Below are 20,837 nucleotides of genomic sequence, written 5' to 3' on the forward strand. Positions count from 1 at the left end.
AACATTTTCCCTTTTGATGCGGAACGCGTGCTTAAAAAAGTACCTGGCAATGATTCTGACCATGATCATTCGGTGCGCTCAGATGCATTGTCACAATCTGTTATGTCCATTTTGTAAACAATGCGCATTGACAAACAAATAAATCCGGCGTCAAAGAAAAAGTTGAAAATTGTAACTGGAAAAAGTAACACCGTTGCACCACGTGATTCAGAAGTAGAAGACAATGAGTCATATGTTTTGTAAAAATCACCTCCCAAAAGGTCTCCAGTACTAGTTGTATAATCAAGTACTGCTGAATCATCAGAAGAGCAAGAAAACCGCGAGCAAGAAGAAAATCAAAGTTTGTTTGATCAAAAACATTGATGAAATTGCCGAAGAAAATTTTCCGGCCGTCATTTATGGAAACAAGTAGTGGACCAATCGTCATTTTACATACTGATACCGATAAAGTGTAAAAAAAAAGCCGATAACCTTGAGCCATCGAAAATTTCGTTTTATCGAAGGAAAATTTCAATCATTAAAAATTAATTATAGTTAAATGACAAATGTTAAACTTGTTCAGAGTGGTTTTATATTTATTTATACATATTTACACGCTTTGCGAGCTGGTCAGAACTTTTGTAAAGTATTTTTCTCAAAAAAATAGGCAATACCTCAAAAATAAATCTTTTACCCTTATTGGAACATGGTAATTTTTATGCTACTCGTCCAAAATGAATTTTCTCACTTCTTCTTGCAAATACATTTTCTTTGTTTACAATAAACTTTTTTTTAAATTACCATTATATTATTTGAAAGGGAGGAAAATTTGTTTTAATGCAATTAAAAATTTATCAAAATTGACTAAGTGGCTCTTGAAATATTTCAAAAATCTCAAGGTTCATTATCATTTCGAATAGTGTTTACCTTGTAGACGCAAATATTTTTCAACATTTGCGTCTACAAGCAAGAACGGATAAATAGATTTACTTTTGTATTCTTGAGTTCACTAAACGTTGAAGCCATATTTGTAAAAATCCTTAACGGAGATCACACAGCACAATTGTGGACAAATGACTTAAACGCATTCTCGGAGAAATAATAAGACTAAGAGGTTTTATGCAAATACTTTTAGCGGAGTTACGACAAATGTTTGTTTTCTAAGTTAAAGAAATGGTGAATACAATGCCTTAAGACAAAAAGATGTTTTTTAGTTAAATGTTAAAAGCTCATCAATCAGTAATGGGAAGAGGAAAAGATGTGCTCATCGTTGCACTTCTTTACTTTCTTTGTGCATTAAAAGTAAGCATTTCGTTTGAAATAAAAATGATATAAAAATGATATACAAATATTATATTTAAACTATATCTATACTTGTTATATAACGGTTACACTATGTTTAACACTTTTAGAAAACTTTTAAAGTGTAAATACAAACCCTTTAGTTTTTTACCACTAAAAATTGCTTAGTTCTTCGGTTTGCTGCCACATCTACAGAATGTTAAAAATATTCATCATGATGTTTATATATTGGTGCAACTAATTGAGAATAAGCTAAAAATACTTCTATATCACATTATTGAAGCATAAGTTGTAACTGTCAAATGCTATGTGCTGATGTCATAAAAGGCATTTACCGACAGTGTTTCGAAACAAATATTATTGTTATGCAACTTTTTGCGAGACGGACGAACCGAGGTTTAATTGCAAACGGGACTACGCTAATAAATTATGATTTAAATGAGAAATACAGATTGTTTTCTCAATTCTTTACCATTCAAGCTTGAAATGATCTATTAAAAGAATAGATGCAAATTTAAGATAAGCAAAAGTAATTTGAACTTTTGTAATTCTTCAGCTAATTGTGAATTATTCTGAAAACCATCAATTTCTTTTCACCAAAAGTCAATATAATTTACAACAGTTTTGGTTTAAATCACTTTTCGCGATTATTTTTATCCATAGCTGGTGAAATCTCGCCATTCAACAGCACTGATTTTTTTTGGTATTTGTTGTTGCGTCAAGAAATTTAAATCTGTTTAATCTTCTTAACTTTATTTTAAAGTACATCTACGCAGTAGGGTCCATTTTTGAATTTTTTTTAAAATTTACAGGTTTATCTCAACATCATTTAACTACAGGTTTATCTCAACATCATTTAACTACAGGTTTATCTCAACATCATTTAACTACAGGTTTATCTCAACATCATTTAACTACAGGTTTATCTCAACATCATTTAATTTACAGGTTTATCTCAACATCATTTAACTACAGGTTTATCTCAACATCATTTAACTACAGGTTTATCTCAACATCATTTAACTACAGGTTTATCTCAACATCATTTACTCCAGTGACCTTCTTGATCCTTAAAAGCTGAATTCAAAAAATCTATAAGTTGTGATATCTAAATTTTCTTTTAGAAATATAAAGTTTCTTGAAGTATTTAATTTTTGTAAGTATTTTATCATATTATAAGGTATAACTAAAAACCAAAAAACGTTAAAGTTCGGTCTCCCTAGTGACCTAAAAGGACATAGTTTAGGATATAGACAGAGTTCGCGATAGACCTTCTTATAACAACTTATTTGATAGGACTTTTCTGTGTTAGTACAATTTTATTAAACTGCTGAGAAATTTTTCTATCTAATTTCTTTACTTCAAAAATATTGATGCTTTACAAATATGAGCAGGAGCTCATTTTAGTATAGTGTTGGGCCCCAATGGTGGTGTAGGTCATGGGACTTTGTGCTAGTCTTTTCGAAACACCACGATGAAAGAATAGCTACCCTAACAAGAAGGTATCTATAACTACTACACTATTAATTGGAACAAGAAATGAATGTTTTCTTTCTCCCATTTTAGTCCCCTTTTTTTTAGCAGTAACAAAAAAATTACATTTTGTGTATATGTGTGCTCAGGTACAGTCATTAACAGCAAAGGGGAGACTTGTACTGAATGGACCTTTTCAAAAATAAGTACTTGGAGACCAGTTAGATGTATTTTTCTTATCACCAATAATTCACCTTTAAACAATATCTTTTCAGTATGTCTGGGTTAACATTATTCAAAGCAAAGCAATAGTTATGGAAGTTTTCTGTTTTTTCAAGGCAAATGTAATTTTTTAACTTTTCTGAGTTTTCATTTTACAAAGTTTTTTCAAAGAGAAGTTAACTCCTAATATTAATTATATTATAGATATATATTTTTGAGTTCGGAAAATAATAATAATAGGAAAGTTATATAAAATATTATAAAGTTATATAAAATAAATAGGAAAGTTATCTGAGGTACAGATTATTGCACATTATCAACCACCATTGATTGTACTGAATGGACAAAATACTTTTGTTTTTTTAATATAAACAAGTTATGAAAGTGTGACTAACAAATCATACTAAAAAAAAAAAAACTAATCATAAACTTCAGTATTGGAAGGCTGCTAACTTTATAAGGTAATATATTTTGTTTTAAGATATTTCTATTTAAAATATTATGTTTCATCAAAAGTGAAATACTACTTTAAGTTATTAATTTTTTTGTAGCTAAATTGTTAAATTTTGTAGTTAAATTATTGAGTGTATTTTGTAGCTAGAAGTTATTTTAAAACTTCAATAATTTGATATCATCATAATAAAAATATATCTAGATATTTCATTTATTATATAAAATATATCTAGAAAGTATTTTTTTACATCTCTTCTTTATGTGAGTTTTTTAATGTTGGAAAAAATTTTCAGGTTCAATTAAGCATAGTTAAAAAACATTTGAGTTTGTCAATCAAAAACCTTAATAAAATAATAAAAAAGTTACGAATAAAGTATCACTCAATATAACTTATTCAATTTAAATCACTAAAGTTGTCAAGAAATAAATTACATTTTAAAATATACATATTATTCTACATTTAAGCTTTTATAAATGTTATACATAAAAAATAACATCGGAATGTAATTTTTGTGATAAAATTGTATGCAATTTTTTTTCATTTTATGTTCCAGAAACATTATGAGACATAGGAAAGCAAAAGCAGTAAAGGGTGGTTAGGATCCAAATGATATGATCCAAGCAGATGAGAATGTTTTGACAAAAACTTTATCTGAAAGAAAAGCTGCTGAGATATTTAAAGTTAAACATTCAACTCTTAAAAAGAGAATTAAAGTAGCTTAGCAATCCCCCGGTGGATTGAAAAAATTGCAATGTATTCCATATTTTAACAGTTCTATGAAAGTGTTTTCATTATCAGAAGAAAAAAACTGGTTCAATATTGCTTAGTTTCTTCAAAAGCGGGATATGCGTTAAGTCCTCTTAAACTAAGAGCACTTACATTTGAATATGCTCTGAAAAAATTTGCTTGAGAAGAAATTTCCACATTTACATTCAGGTTGCACAAAATCTTGGGAAATAAATAAACAGCTGGTGTTGATTGGTTTAGAGTATTTTTAAAACGTCATCCAGAACTTGTTATAAGAAAACAAGAGGAAACATCCATTGGTCGAATGTCAGCATTCAATAAACATAATCTGGATCTATTTTATAATAATCTGCATTGTGTCTTGACCAATAAAATTTTTCACCAAATGACATTTGGAATGTTGATGAGACTGGGATCACTACTGTTCAAGTACCAGAGCATGTTTTAGCTGGAAGAAGAGAGCATCAAGTTGGCTTTGTTACAAGTGCTAAATGAGGTATCTTAAAGAACATAACTGTTCTAAAAAACAAAAAAAATTAAAAAGTAAGGAAACCGAGAAAAAAATCTCAAAATTAAAAATCTCTTAAGTTTTCAATATTTCAATAAGTAACCAACATTTGATGATGACGCTAACATTAATGATACAAATGTCGAAAGAAGTGATAACGGTGTTGAAGATAATTTAAATATTTGTGGAGAAATTAAATCAATAAATACTTGTGTCCAATATGTGGAGAAATTGGTCAAGACAATGAACTGTGGTACCGTTACAGACAGTGTGCCAGCTGGGCACAGAAAGCATGCACAAGTGCAGATAATGCAAACCTATATGTTTGTGATTATTGTAATTTCACTTCCTAATTGAGACTTTCGTCTGAAGTTGTAATAATTATTTCAACTTACTTTATTTTCGTAGTCAGAAAAATCTAGATTGTCTCAACATACTCTTTTCTTTTTTTTAAGCTCCCAGTTATCACCCGTATGTTGAATAGATTTAAATTAAAAACACTTTCTAACATGAGTGTAAAAATAAAATAGGTCTTGGCCATAAGAAACTATAAAACTCAAGGTCAAAATGTGTCCAAAGTAAGCTTGGCCAGGTTCAACATCATAGTTTATCATGATTCATTTTAGGTTAATTTTCTCAAGGATAACAATATTAACATTCAATATTAGAACATCAATATACCCTCATTGCTGTGCATAGTTCACCAATTTATTTACTACGAAGTTACTGGTGGTCCATTCAGTATAAGGTTGGTCCATTTAGTACAATCAACTGTACTGAATGGACCATTAAACAATTTAGTACGGGTCATATTTACCGTATTTTTTAACGATGTTGTTTTTGCTTAATGATTTACAGCTTTCAAGGATAGTAAAGGTGTGAATCTTGTCTTCTGAAGTAATAATCCGCTATAGTTATTCACAAAATAAATATTAATCGTATTTGTAAGAAAATCTAATTTTGTGAAAATCTAATTCAGTACAAGTACTAATCAAAAATGTGATTTTGATGAAAAAAAAAGAATTGTAAAGTGCAAATCTTTTTTTGAAAAATATCTAGCTGAACACACTTAAGATCTCTTTAAATATCTCTTTAAATTTCTCATTAACGAGTAGAATATTTTTACCCATTCAAAATTAAGCTAAAAGAGATAAAAAACTAAAAAGCTTTCACATGTGCAAGCATGTTCAAAAGTCTGTTTATATAGACTTTTCAGTAGCAGAAAAAACTTTAGTAAAAAACTAGGATAAATGCAAAAATAGTCTTGACCCCATGTATGCAAACGCAAATAAAGCAAGCAACCTACTTTTGTGCTTGATGAATATTTTATTGAAATAAACATTTTATCTTTCAAGAATAATATTTTATTAAAAAATGAATATTTGAATGATGTTTCAATTTTCAGTAAAAGTAAATTTCAGTTTTTATTTAAAAAGTGAAGTTAGTTTTTTTAAAGTTGTGTTATGATTTCTTTTTATTCAATTTATTATGGAAAATTAAAAATATAAGCTATTTTAAATAAAGAATACATACCATTCCTGATATTTAGGTTAAGGCTTTAAGCTGTTTGGAAAAGCTCAAAAAAGTTAACTTGACTTACATATCAAGTCAATTTATAAGCCATTCCAAAAATGTTTTTTTTAAAGCAAGTCGAAAAATAAGAGGTTAACTTAAAGGCCGGGACGTATGGTTTAAAAATTGATACAATTCTTTTCAAGCCATAACCCAGGTTAATGCTTTCAAAAGAACTAACTTGTTTGGCTGTTGATTACTATTGTGTAATTGCATGTCACAAATCAAGGGGTTGTACTCACCTCATTAAAAACACTGAAACTTGGCACAAACTTGTTAAAACATAAGTAAGAAAAGATCGCAATTTTTTTCTAAAAAAAGAGCAGAAAATCCTTTACTACTACTACGCATACAAGGTGCTTGTTATAAAGCTGCAATGCAGAAATTTGGAATCAAACAAGTTTAAAACCTGCTAAATCCGAAAATCATAGTTTTCTATCTCTCAAGATGAGGTAACATCCACACAATGCACTTAATTATAATAAAAATAGGCATTGACAATAATAGCTCTAGAAAAAATCTCACTGAGAGAAAAAACTTTTGTTCTTAATTTTCTGAAAGATTAGATGCGTATCTACTTTACAGGGTAATTTTGTTTTGGCCTTACGTTTAGTGGAGAGTTGATATTTTGGTTTTACGTTTAGTGGAGAGTTGATATTTTGGTTTTCTACAGAACTTTTGAAGAAAAAAAATGTGATCATGATGCATTTTAATATTGAACCAGCTCCATTTATACCTATACTTGTTTGATGACTAGTCAACAAATCCTAACTAGGCGTTCAATTTTTCTTATTGAGGTCTAGGGAATTAAAAGATAAGAGGCTTTGGATTTTCTTTTGTAACTGCAATCTGTTTCCAGACATAAAAACCAACGGAAATCTCCCATCATCATTGGATCGAGTAGACCTTGATATCTGGTTTCCATAGCCAAGATGTCTTAATGGAATCTTTCCCTTTGTTAATCACTTACTGCACCTAGGTTTGGAACGAAGAAGTCAATATTTGAGTGGAAAAAATGCACTTTGCGTGACATTCTGCAACCTATTCTTCTGAAGTTTCCAATCATTTGTTCAACCATATCAATTTATTAATCAGATCAATCATTCCCAAAAAATATTCAATGACAGAAACAAAGACATAACATGCCTAAAACTCCAGTTCTTTAAGTTCCTGGCAAAAGCTGCTGTCTTATATTACTTCACTTAGTTGAGGGCTAATGAAAACACCAACTTTGAGTCTTGCTTCCATCAAAACTGCTCCAAACCTCTTAAGATACTGAAAAGCCTCCCCCTAAACTCAAAAACTTTGCTAAATTCTTTAAAATACCTTTACATAAGCCTTTAGTTGGTTTACAAGGGGTTAATGTAGTATATTGTGCTTGCCTGTTATCTATGTCCCACAGTTAAGATTATATATAGTGAGAGTGAACGCTTTTTGTAAAATACTAGGCATAAAAACTTATTATGTGTTTTTGTTTGCTTACTAAAAAGTAACAATTAGAAATTTTACCAATTTTATATTTTCTTTATGCAGTAAAGATATTTATTTACTTTAAAATAAAATAACTTCAGGACATACTTGATAAAAATATTTCCTCTCTGCAGTAAATTTTTCTTTCGTGTAAAAGTTATTAACTTGCCAAATATTGTTGTAATATCATAAAAGATCATAAAAGGCCATCAACGTTCAGATAAATCTGAAACTCCTGGTTTTTTTTCTCTATTTTATTTCTTCTTCTGGCGGCAGAAGCTAAAATACTAATTCCTGTATGGAGCTGGCTGCTAGATGGAGGCCGAAACCATCGGAATGGTCTCATAAATTCAGAGAGAATTTATTATAAAGTCTTTCCTTAATTTTTTTTATAATAAAATAGAAAATTATCATTATTGAATTTCGATGTTGCTGAATTGAAAAAATAATTCCCTTTAACTTTAGTTTTCAGAATCTACATTTCAAGTAGAAATCTTTTTCAAAGAATTTGACACTACTGGCTCAAGGGGACGTGACTATATGCGAAAATGTTGCACTACAGATGACCTTTGCAATTATGAGTGTTTCTTTAAATTTCAAATTTGTTATGGATTATATTCTCTAGAATGTGTTCAAACACAGTATTTATCTGAAAAAATAGAGGTAAGAAAAACAGAATTTCCGCATGGTTTATCTGGCAACCTTAGCAACCCATTAACTGTAATGCCATTGTCTCTAAAGGTAAATAATACATATCTACTATTTCATTAATATGCATTTTTCAAGTAGTAAAGCTTGTTTCAATTTTTTAGAGCATTGATAAGTTGTGATATTGAAAAAACAAAAATAAAAGACAATACAGTATATTTATCAAGCAGCAATGTGCAGGGCTCAAAGAAATGGGGTTTTTGAAGTGGACTGACACTCCAAAATGAATTACGATCATTTAAAAGTTAAAAAAAAAAAAGTTAGATTTAATGATTAAGGACAATTAAAACTAACTTTATATTATGAAAAATTTGGTAAACTATATTTGTAATTAAATTTCAAATATAGTTTACCAAATGTTTAACAACCTTAAACATTTGTAGAAAAATCTTGAACCAGTTGAGCCGTGTGTGAATGGTTTCTTTAAACCTACTTACCATTTAAAACTTGTCTATAAATTATTACAAATACATAACAACATACAAATAATTTTTTTTTACAGGAGAGTCTCAATTTAAGTATAACAGTTGAAAGTGTCATTGGGTTGTTCAATAAGTTAGAAACACAACTTTCATTTGATTCTATTGGAAGTAAAGAGGTTGTTGTAAATGGTGGGTTGAATCCTAGGTCTCCAAATTCATTAAGTTTTTTAGTGAGGTAAGAAAATTTACAAACATTATTCATATTTTGTTATAGTACTAGATCTAATTTAACTTAAAGAATTCTTCTTTTTATTCTAACAATTTGTTAATTTGTTGTAAAGATATAAAAGGTTTGGAGTACTCAAACAAAATATTTTCCATCTTAATAATATTTTTTCATAGAATCTTTGTATTATGCAAATAGTTCTTGGTTCATAACAAATATTTTCTTAGTTATTCATTAAATAAATTTCTTACTTATTTACCGAATTTTAATACTATACTTGATTTTTTTTAAATTTTACAAAGTGAAATTTGTGAGAGCTTAATAAACGTTTTGTTTACCTTTAAGCTTAAACTGCAGTGCGAATTTTAAACCCCCTGAATGCGTCGAAAAAATATGCATTGAAAAAGACGATGATGAAAATGGACATTACACGTGTGACACTTTAGGAAACATAATATGCAGAGAAGGATGGAAGGATCCTTCTAAGAATTGTCGTTTAGGTACCTTATTTTCCTATTTACAGTTTTCTTTTGTTTTTGATTGCTTTTTTTTTTCTATTTAAAAGGTAAATAGATTGTTTTTGGTTAGTTGTTTTATCATTTATTGTTATTTTTTTAAATTTGATATGTTTACTTAGTTTTTTGGTAAAAGAGAGCCATCAAAGCTTTTATTTGTCATCTCTTTAAACAGAATTTAGTATTAAATAATTAATTATATTAAAAAGTTTGTGTCAGTCAGCTTTAATTGTCTTAAAAGGAATCAGTTTACAACAATGTGTTCTTGTTGCTTTTAGCAGAGACAAGGGATTCGTATAGCTTTTAAGACATAAGTTTGAAAATAATTTAGTCAATGTAAATATTTTGTTTTAAAAGTCATTATAAAAATGATATTTTAGTAAAAGCTGTAGTTAAAGGAAATATAATTCTTTATTGTAAAATCATAAATAGGTTCATCAGAACAGCTTCAATCAACTTTATTATCCTTGTTGTCAGCACAATTTGCCTTATTTGATTCCTCTGATAGCGGTATGTAGTTCAACTGTTTTGAGCTATTTTTACAATTTATAAAAAGTTTCAAGATTTGTTCAATAAGTTAATAATTTTATTTTTGTTTTGTGCTTATTTGAAAGAGTTAATTTTCTAGGTTCAGTTGTAAAAGTTGCACCAACTTCTGTTACACAGTTTCAACAATCCCAATCAACTGCATTTTCATGTAATGGTATTAACTGTTATAAGTATTTGTATTTGGTCTTTATATTTCTTGTCAACAGTGATTTTTAGTCTGTTGAATTCCAGTAGAGCATTTTTTAAACCCAGGTGATTTTCTATGCAATTTTTTAGAGCTAGAACATGTGACAAAATGTTAGGATGTTTAAATAAAAAATCTAATATTTGAGAATTACAAGTGTATGAATTAGCTGTAATAAATCCTAGACTTAAGCATTGTGAGAGGAAATTTAGTTTGATAAAGTTTAAATCTATCTGATACTTTTTAGTTTTTTTATGTGTGTGTTTTTATTTAATATTGTTATCTTCATCTATATGTTAATCTAATGTGAAACCTTATATATGCCTTATTATTTGATTTGTTAAAATCAATTATCATTTTTTATAAATTAGTTTAGTACTTAGAATTTTCTACAAAAGATTTCTTGAGCAATCTAGAGATCCACACAAAGGTTCATTTTTGGGCCTTTTTTGGGGAGAGTTTGAGCTGTTTGTGGGCCCCTTAAAAGTAAATCAACTTAAAAAATGTTCTCATACAATTGTTTTAAATTTAGAGAGAATTTATTATGTCTAGGTTATAGTTCAAATGACTCTAATTCTTATATTTCATTTAGTTTCAAATATATGTCTTAATACAACCACTTCCTGTAGTTCCCATCAAGATTTAAATCAGTCGGATTCCTCTAGTAATGGTAAGTTATTTTACAGTTTGGTGATATTATGTAGAGGCTAAACGAATTTTTATAATTTAAGTTTTTCTTTTTGCAATTATGTGGAATAATTTATATATGTATATTAATCTATATTTTGCAATTATATGGACCAATAGCTATAAAAACCTTTAAAAAGTTTTCTAAAATAAGGTATAAGATAATAGTTTATTCAATCAAATAACATTTTTTGGTAAGAAATGTGTGTTTTGCTGTTTTCAGTTGAGAAGAGGCACTCAAAATATTTATGTTTTAATGTTTTTTTTAAGACATAAACCCCAAAAGAGAATTTACAAGTTTCATAATTAAGTCTTATTTTTATTTTTGTAAATCAACAACTTGATACAAAAATCAAAGATAATTTAGTTAACTTTATCATTTTTTTTTATAAAAGTTTTCATAAAACATTGTTTTAAAAAAAATCTTAGTTATGTTTTTAGTTAACTACATAAAAATTTTGTGTGACCTATTTAGGTTCAGTGATACAGCTTCAGCCCATTTCATTATCCCTGTTTTCACCACAATTTCCCAGTTTCCACACCTATAGTATCAGTATGTATTAGTTCCATTTACTGGGTGCATCATGTAAGTACTGAATATTGTATGTCTTCAAAAAAGAGATATAAAAATCTTAAAAGGGTTTTAAAATTTTAAGAACTCACCTTAAGAATTTCTAGAAATATTCAAATTAATAAGGCCTCCCTATATCCTAACTCAGCCCCCCACCCTGTGTATAAACCTGGAACAGGTTTTTTATGAAAATGTCCTCAGCGTTGTTTCTAGAAAAATTGTTTTGATTGTTTACAGCTGAATGTTGACCTTGAAATAGTTACATATTTTGTAGTATTAAACTGGTCCAATTAGTCTTGTTAAAAACAATGAGGAAACTACTTTTGTGATCAAACTTTTATATTTTATAAATGCTTTGCATACTACTCCTATTTTTAAAGAATTAAAAAAAATACATAGAACATTTATTAACTGCAACAGTTTTTCCAGATCTTGTCTTTTGACAAGATATTAACGGAATCCACAAACCATTTCTATTTCATTAAGTCACAGAGTGGCTGAAAAGTTATCAAATATGTGTTTCTCCAAAAGTCAGCTTTCATTAATGTATTCTGGTATTTCTAATCTTTTCTCAGTTCATTTTTATAGTTTTTTTTTTTTTGATAAAAAATAGTTGTATTAAAAAGAGAATTATATTCAAAACTTTTCTTGCAAAACTTCATTGAGTGGAGATTTTTGCGCAGCAGCTGTAGCACATTTATAATAAGGAGTAACAGTTTCTTCTTCAACCATTCGTAAGTATTTGTCGTTCACCTCTTTAAGAATCAATGAGCATTTAAATTACCAAATATTCCATTGTGTGACGTTTTCATGTTCCCAAAAGTTCAGAAACAAATTTATCTGTAAATTTATTCCACTGCTTTCTTCACAGTTTTAAACATAGATTTTAACTGCAATATTTTGATATTTAATGTTTTGCAAATTCAAGTGTTGACTAAAAGTGAAGTGAAATGTTTATAGTATTATATTTTGGTAGACATACCTAATGGTTACATATTTATTTGTCCTAATCAATTATAAAGCTAGATAGGTGTATGCAATATCATTTATTCGATTTTAAAATGCTGAAGATTATTTGTAATGTGGGATTTGCAAATGTAATATATAAAAGGGAAAAAATTACAGCGTAAAATAAGTAATACATGTATAGTACTTGCAGTAGAATGAAAAATAAAATCTTAGCTTTGTTTAGTACTTACATTTCAAAGTTATTATATTTTTCAGAGTTCTGTTGATTATTAAAATCTAAATGGTATTAATTAGTCAGATGAATATAGACAAATAATTCATTAGTTTAAATATTCATTTTAAATTTAAAGTTTGACAAAACATGTTAAATAAAAACAATTAAATGTTTTAGCCCTAATTATCTAAAATAGGCTTTTGGACATTTTTGCATTTTCTTTTACCCTTTAAAGTTCATCTTATCACAAATAATAAATGATGAGATTTTCAGCAGAAGGTCAAATGACAAAAAAATCTGATTGTTCTAAAACTCCAAGCTTATGTGATGAATCCAGTATTAAAAAAGCTTGGAGTTTTACATACTTGTTTTCTAAAAGACTTACATCTTTACAGTGTTAATTTTATATAGGTTCAACAGTAATGGTAGCACCATCTCCAACATCTCTTAAACAGTTCCAACAAACCCAATCAGCTGCATTTTCATATTATGGTATTAACTATGTTATGATTTATGTTTATGATAGCAGTTTGTATAAATATTAAACCTTTCTTTTTTTCCATTCTTGTACAATTTTTTTTTTATTTTAATGGATTGCATCTGATTTTTTAGATTAAGTTTAAATTTTTATCAAAATTAAGTCATTTTAATTAATGTAGCTGTTATCAATAGTAAAGAAGAAGAAACTTTGATACACATTGCTTTTCTAGCCCCACACTTTTAATAAAAAAACAAGCTATTGTAATAGTAAAGAAGATTGAATAATTTTTAGTACACAATTCTTCTAAATTGTCACACTTTTCAAAGATTACATTTTAAAACCAAGTTTTTGGGACCAGACTTTGCTCATGATCTCTGAAAAGAAATTGGAAGTTTGTTTGGTTAATTTTTTTTTCTCAAAATTAATAAAAATGGTCAAGATCTTTTGTCTCAAAATTAAAATCAAGGAACCATATGCTGATATATATCTTATGCTTTATAAATGTTTTTAATTAAAGTTTCTGGCCTAAATTCAAAAAATTAAAAGGTATCTTGATTCTTTCTTTTAGACTCAGTGGAATTGATTGAACAAACATCCATTAAACAGTTCCAACAATCCCAACCAACTACTTTTTCATATTATGGTATTAATTGTGATATTTAGTATTTACATTTAGGTTAACAGTTTGTATAAGCATTAAAGGTTTTTTTCTCATGCAACTGTCTGATGTTAAAATGTGTCTGATGTTTTCAAATGAAGTCAAACTGAGATTTCCTTAGTATTAAAAATCACAAATGAGTTTATTTACCTTATTTAACAAAGATAAAACTTCTTAAAATGCTTTCGCATGAAACGATCAAGGTCTTTTAGCGTGAAATTAAAGATTAAGAAAAAGTAACATGATGAAGTGAAGTTTAAGGGACAAAAAATAACATGTGAAAAATAAAACATCTTTCAAACTTCTTTCAAATCTTTTTGAAGTTTCAGTGTTTTAGAACTATGACGAAAAAAATGGAGTTATAGAAATATAGAAATAATTTATCTACACTATAGAAAATACCCTAAAATGAAGCATTGCTTCACTTTCTTGTGCAAAAAATGAATGAAATATTGATTTTTACAAAACAGGTTAATTTAAACTATTGCATATTTCACAAGATTGTGTCTAGCCACATTATAAAACTTGTGAAGTGTTCTTAATTACAGCCTTTTTTTTCTCACTGAGCCCAACTTGCACAAAAATATTTAAGTTAAATATAATAAGACAGTTATTTTATCAAACATGAAATTTTAAAAATGTTTGTGCTATAAAAGAATTTTGCAATTAATCTTATAAAAGCATGTTGTTAACTCATACATGTTTTTCAATGTTTTCTTTTTTTTATCTTTTTCTTTTTTTAACAAAATGCAGTCTGTAATTTAGTTTTAAAAAATGTTTTTTTATACCTCATTACAAAAGGTTTTTGGTCCTAAATTACACGTGTTTATATATTATAATATATTTACATGTGTTTAAGTAGGAGAAAATTGCTAATCAATCAGACAATCAATTTTTTAATTTGCTTAGTGAAAATTAATACTTACAATTTTCTCTACAAATTGACAAAAAAGTTTATCTGTCTCATTTTGGATTGAAGTGCCCATTTGCGTTGTTACAACAAGATTTTTACAAAACAGGTTAATTTAAACTAATACTTCACATAGTAGACAATGTTATCATGTATATGGGCTCAGTCAATACAGATAATTAAACAAACTTTTTAATCATTTATTAACAATATTCTAAAACAACATTCTCCTTAAGTTTTCTCTTTTTGTTTGAATCTGGTGAACTGTCAGGTTCACAAAAAAAGATAAATAAATAAAAAAGTTAGAGATTGTTCATTTGCTACTTTTATTACTGAATTGGCTTTTTCATCAAGTGTGTCTAATTTTTTTATTTGTTAAGCATGATTTTCTTTAGGTTTCTAATCTTATAAAATGATTGTTATTGCTAAGCTAACTGTCTGTATATATCATGGTTATGCAATTAGGTAAATATTAAGCATTACAGTATCAAAGTACTTTATACTACATCAACTTGAAGGTGAACTATTACTGAATTTGATCTCGAAATTAAATTGCACACCTTCTAAACCTGTTCAATACACTTGCATTTTTCAAATGTCTCAGCTACTTTCCCAGCATAAAGGTCTAAAAAGGGTTAAGCCTGTGTTAAGCTACAGCAGTTTTTCTTAACATTAGTTATAATGATTTTAAAAAAATAACTTTTTTTTTTCTTTTAATATGTATAAAAACTTTATTGCAGTAATAGATAAAATCTCAAAAATTTTGTTTTACAAAAGGCGATTTTTTCAAGTCAGAGCCAAGGTACTGGCTAACATCATAAAAATTTCACACTTGTATAATGAACCCAGTATTAAAAATACTTATGAGTTTTACTTATTTTTTTTCTAAAAAGGTTTGAATCTTTGCAGAGTTTATTTTATTTAGGTTCTATTGTAACAGTTGCACCAACATCTGTTAAACAGTTCCAACAATTCCAATCAACTGCATTTTTATATTATGGTATCAACTTTGTTAGTTAAGATTTGTGCTTATGTTAACAGTTTGTATAGATGCTAAATCTTTGTTTTTTCAAATCTTGTGAAAATTATTTTCTTATTTTATTGTATTTTGTCTAATGTTTTCAGATCATTATCCGAGTCAAGATCCAAGACTGACTTTTTCTCAAAATTAAGTAGTTATCATAAAAAAAGCTGTTTTTAATAAAAAAAGAAGACTAAATAGTTTTTCAAAACGTTATTAATAACTTTAAATGTACACAGATCAAATAATAAATGGTGAAATTCTCAGCAGAAGGTCAAACGAGAAAAAAAATCTGATCGTTCTAAAACTCCAAGTTTATGTGATGAGTTCAGTATTAAAAAAACTTAGAGTTTTACATACTTGTTTTCTAAAAGACTTATATCTTTACAGTGTTTATTTTATTTAGGTTCAATAGTAAGGGTAGCACCATCTCCAACATCACTTAAGCAGTTCCAACAAACCCAATCAGCTGTATTTTCATATTATGGTATTAACTATGTTAGGATTTATATTTATGATAACAGTTTGTATAAATATCAAACCTTTCTTTTTTTCTAATCTTATACAACTTTTTTTTATTTTAATGCATTGTATCTTAATTTTTATATTAACTCATTATCCAAGATTAAGTTTTTATCAAAATTAAGTCATTTTCATAAAGCAAGCAGTTGTAATAGTAAAGAAACATGAATAATTTTTGATACACAATTCTTCTAAAACATCACACTTTTCAAAGATTACTTTTAAAAAATAGTGTTTTAGGACTTCCTTAACTAGAATCCATACTTAAGATTGCTTTGTGTATTGTTTTTGCCATATCCTTCATTGTTTTTGCCATAAGTTTCATTGTTTTTGCCATATGCTTCATTGTTTTTGTCATATCCTTCATTATTTTTTACGTGATCTAAGAGTAAGTAAAATAAAATAAGAGAGTCGTTTTGTCAAATATGAAGTTTGGATAAAGTTTGTTATGAAAGATTTTTATTACAACACCTTTTTAAAACAACTTGGTATTAACTCATAGTAGTTTCCCAATCTTGTGTTTCAGTTGTTTCTTTTTCTTCTGCTTTTAAGCAAACTTCACTTGTTTTCTAAAAGATATCTTGATTCATTCTTTTAGACTCAGTGGAATGGGTTGCACCAACATCCATTAAACAGTTCCAACAACCCCAACTAACTGCACTTTCATATTATGGTATTATTTGTGATATTTAGTTTTTATATTTAGGTTAACAGTTTGTGTAAGCATTAAAGGTTTTTTTCTCATGCAACTTTACTTTCTTATTTGTGTCTGATGTTAAAATGTGTCTGATGTTTTCAAATGAAGTAATTATCCAAACTGATGTTTTCTTTAGTATTGAAATTCACAAATGTGTTTAATTTTAAACCTTAACCTTGAAATTAGGATCAAGAAAAAAATAACATGATGAAGTGAAGTTTTTTTCAAATATGAAATTTGAATAAAATTTGTATTATAAAAGAATTTTGTTATTTGTCTTTAAGCAACTTAATGCTAACTCTTAACGGTTCACTGAATGATTGAGTCACTGAATTTTTTTTTTGATCACATGACCAAAGTCCACTCTTTGAAAACCCATTCAATACATTAGTATTTTTTAAACATCTCAGCTAACTTTCCAGCTTGAAGTTCTGAATAGATGCAGCCTGTGTTAAGTTGCAGCAGTTTTTCATTATATTGGTTATAATAAATTTAAGATGATAAAAACTTATTCTTTTTTTTTTTTTTGTTAATGTGTATAAAAATGTTAAACTTCAAACAATTTAATTAACAAAAAGCAATTTTTTTTAAAGTCAGAGCCCCTCTAGGGTAACATTTTAAAGTCAGGTGCTGCCCCTTTAGGGTAACATTTCACAAAGCATTTAAAGTTTATCATTGAGTTGATGTTTTTTTACAGCATGTGATAAATGAATGAAAAATTATTCAAATGTCACACACATGCTGTAAAAAATCTTTCCCTTGTTTAAAGTTTTATGAAATGAACCTTGTAGTAAATGTTTAGAAGTTTTACCAACCACCATGTCCACTAGCATGTCCAGCAGCACTGGCTGTACCTCAGACGTCATTTATCACAATTCCACAGGAATCCAGATTATATGCAGGTGTAACAAAGACGTTTTTCCTGGAACCAATTTAACTGAATGTTATAAGTCTTCCGAGTTGTCTATTGTTAGTTTCGTTGGTTGCATCAATTCAGCTGCTGCAATTTTTCTAACAATAATCACATATATTTTGTTTAGGTGAAGCAGTTTTTAAGTTTTTAAATGTGTAGAATTTAGATTTTTGGGTTAGAGTTTTCTCTGTATTAACTGCCACGTTTAAAGTTATGGCACTCAACTGAATCTTTATTTATATATTAGCTGTAGTTATAAAACTAGTCAATGCCAATGTTTTTAACCATTATAATGCAAGACTGCATACAGTTTTTACCATTCGTGAAACATGAATGAGATATGTAACCACATCTACAGTATTCTGACTACAATTTATTTTGGTCCTTGCAAAAAGATTTGAACAGTAAAACATTTACCTTTAATGGTGATGTAAATGTTTTCATGGAAATATGTTTTCACCGATTACGGTAAGAACGGTCATCATTCAAACTGGAAAATATATTATTTTATAAAGTTTTTATTCTATACTTGTCTTAAATTTACATGGAAAACGCAACGGCTTGTTGGCTATCCCAATCCTCACATCCATTGGCTATCCCAATCCATATTTTTGACTCAAAAGTATGAGGATTGGGTTAGCCAATACGTCATAAACTTCAATAAAATGTTTCTGGAATAAATATTACGTCGCTTGCACTATTACTTATTATCTAAAAAAACCGTAATCTTTTTGATTTAAAAGTTCAAAAGTTTTGATCCAGAACAATCAAATGAAAAACATTGAGTGATTTTATAGTGGTAAAAAAAAAATTTCCTGCAAAATTGGAATAAATTGTCATTTATTTTTGCAAATTAACTTATAATTGATCTCGACTTATTCACCGGAATATAAAAAGAAATACGCGATATTTTTGTAATAACAAATCACGCGGTTTTTTTACATCGTATTTTTTCATAGTTATTGGAGTGCAATTTAACCAAACAGAACAGCGAAATGGGCAGCTTGCCTCCTACATCTGAATCCACTACTGATACCTTACAAGGGCTTATTAGTTTGACTTAGTTCCTAATTCTTCCAACAACCGCACAAATGTAATCTGAAAAAGACCTGCTCACAGTTTGATAATTTTAGAATTCTCTATTTCATCGTATTTTTTTTTTTGTTCATTGGTTTTTTTTTGGTCATTGGATTTTTTTTTGGTCATTGGTTTTTTTTTGGTCATTGGTTTTAATAATATTTAACAATTTAAATTTCTCCGAAGTTTTAAAATTAACGGAATATTTGTAATAATTATTATCTTCATTATTTTTTTTCTGATATATTTTTGAAACATTTCATAACGGTCCTTTCAGATTTCAAAACCCTTCATTTAGATAAATACTGACTAATCTTACTTAAGCAATACTTAAATGTAAAAACCTCGATTGAGTGCCATGATTTTTAACTTGGCGATTTCTTTAGTCTACTTTGATATTAAAATGCATTTAATTTATTAATTATACTGCTTTACTTTTTCTTAAGAAACCTTCAAACGATTTCTCAGAAGATTTTCATCAATTTATGTTTCTCCATGCTGTTTTTGATTATAACTTTTCTTATCGGAATAAAAAGGACGAACCAACCACGTACTTGTCACGCTGTATCAGTGTTGCTTCATTATTTCACATTGACAACTTTTGGTTGGATGACTGTTGAGTTTCTCAGCATGTATAGAAATGTGTTTCGACTCTACCAAGGTAGCAGGTTTTTCTGGACAATGTGGGTTTTTACTTGGGGTATGTTCTGTGACTTTTACTTTTCCAGTTTTCATTCTTTTTACTTCTTTTTCTATTTTTTGTTTTGTTTTGTTTGTTTTTTTTCAACATTTTTCAATCATTTACTATTTTAGGAGTTTAAAAATATTTTTTGTGTCAGGATTCTCTGCCGTTGCATCTGGAGTGACGAGTTCTTTTACCAAAGCTCAATTCAGTGGATTGAATACTTTGTAAGTACTTTTTTAATGAACAAAGTGTCTTTCACGTAATTTGCGTTGTTGTTTTTATCTCTAAAGCAAGATTCCGATTGCTGATGGTTTTATGGTACATTTTTAGATTTTTTGTGCGGCTTCCTTGATTTTTTTTATTCTTTTAAGCATGTCTTTCAAAATGAACATTGAAATTATTATTTTTAACGTACACAGCTTGTGTGTTGTAGTGTGTTATCTAACCTTGACTTTAGTTGCTACACTTCTGGAAGTACTTTTATCGCAGCGACAATTGTTCCAATAAGCTGCGTAGTTGTTCTTGTTGTGATATTGTTCGTGAAAATGGTTTGCGAAATGAAGATGAACCAATCGAAGGGAGATTTGCCCACCAGAGTACGAACTGCATTTATGCGTGCTATTCTTGTTGGCTCGACGTGGTTGTTTGGTGTACTAGCGGCGACAGATTCCAGAAACTCTTTGCAATGGATTTTCAGTACTTTAAGTTCGTTACTAGGAATTTACCTATTTATTTATGCAATAAACGTGTTGCAATCAAAAAAAGACTGTTTGCCAGTTTTATCCTCACGGAAAGATTCCAAATGGATTACCCAGGAGACAAAAGCATAAATGATTGTCAACGCTAAAGAAAAAATGTGTTGACGTAAATATAGGAACTGTTAAATTTGATCAAAGTTGTTAGAAAGTTGTTGATCAAAGCAAAAAATGTGTTGTAAATATGGGAAGAGTTTGTTAGAAAAACTTGATTAAAAATCTGAGCGGGGTAATGAAAAAAATTCTTTTCTCTATCGTTTACTTATCATTATCCTTGTATACGTTGGGTAGATTAAGAAGTTTACATTATTTATTTAAAAAATAATAACTTTAGATGCTTTTTCCA

General features: G+C 28.2%; 1 protein-coding gene across 20 annotated transcripts; it reads left to right on the forward strand.

Moving 5' to 3' along the window:
• The first annotated feature begins 985 nt into the window (after positions 1-985).
• Positions 986-20,733, forward strand: LOC145193891 (latrophilin-like protein LAT-2). 20 transcript variants are annotated; one of them, XM_090068409.1, is made up of 17 exons: positions 1,022-1,281; positions 8,193-8,468; positions 8,938-9,092; positions 9,429-9,583; positions 10,031-10,108; positions 10,227-10,295; positions 10,924-11,001; positions 11,494-11,571; positions 13,184-13,264; positions 13,822-13,896; positions 15,747-15,821; positions 16,249-16,329; positions 16,963-17,037; positions 17,864-18,101; positions 19,498-19,751; positions 19,891-19,960; positions 20,194-20,733. In XM_090068409.1, exons 1-17 carry the CDS (start codon positions 1,198-1,200, stop codon positions 20,564-20,566), a joined length of 2,295 nt encoding a protein of 764 aa, XP_089924535.1. In that variant the 5' UTR covers positions 1,022-1,197; the 3' UTR covers positions 20,567-20,733. The 20 variants fall into 20 exon arrangements, 13 of the variants coding, with proteins under 13 accessions (XP_089924538.1, XP_089924535.1, XP_089924540.1 ...); XM_090068408.1 differs by having other exon boundaries at positions 1,045-1,281; positions 10,227-10,301; XM_090068410.1 differs by lacking the exon at positions 1,022-1,281 and adding an exon at positions 5,502-5,561 and having other exon boundaries at positions 10,227-10,301.
• The last annotated feature ends 104 nt before the right edge of the window (positions 20,734-20,837 follow it).

This window comes from Hydra viridissima, unplaced genomic scaffold, assembly GCF_058129835.1.
Source record: "Hydra viridissima isolate aposymbiotic clone 2 unplaced genomic scaffold, HvirCarnegie_v1 scaffold_12, whole genome shotgun sequence".
In the NCBI taxonomy this organism is placed as follows: Eukaryota; Metazoa; Cnidaria; class Hydrozoa; order Anthoathecata; family Hydridae; genus Hydra; species Hydra viridissima.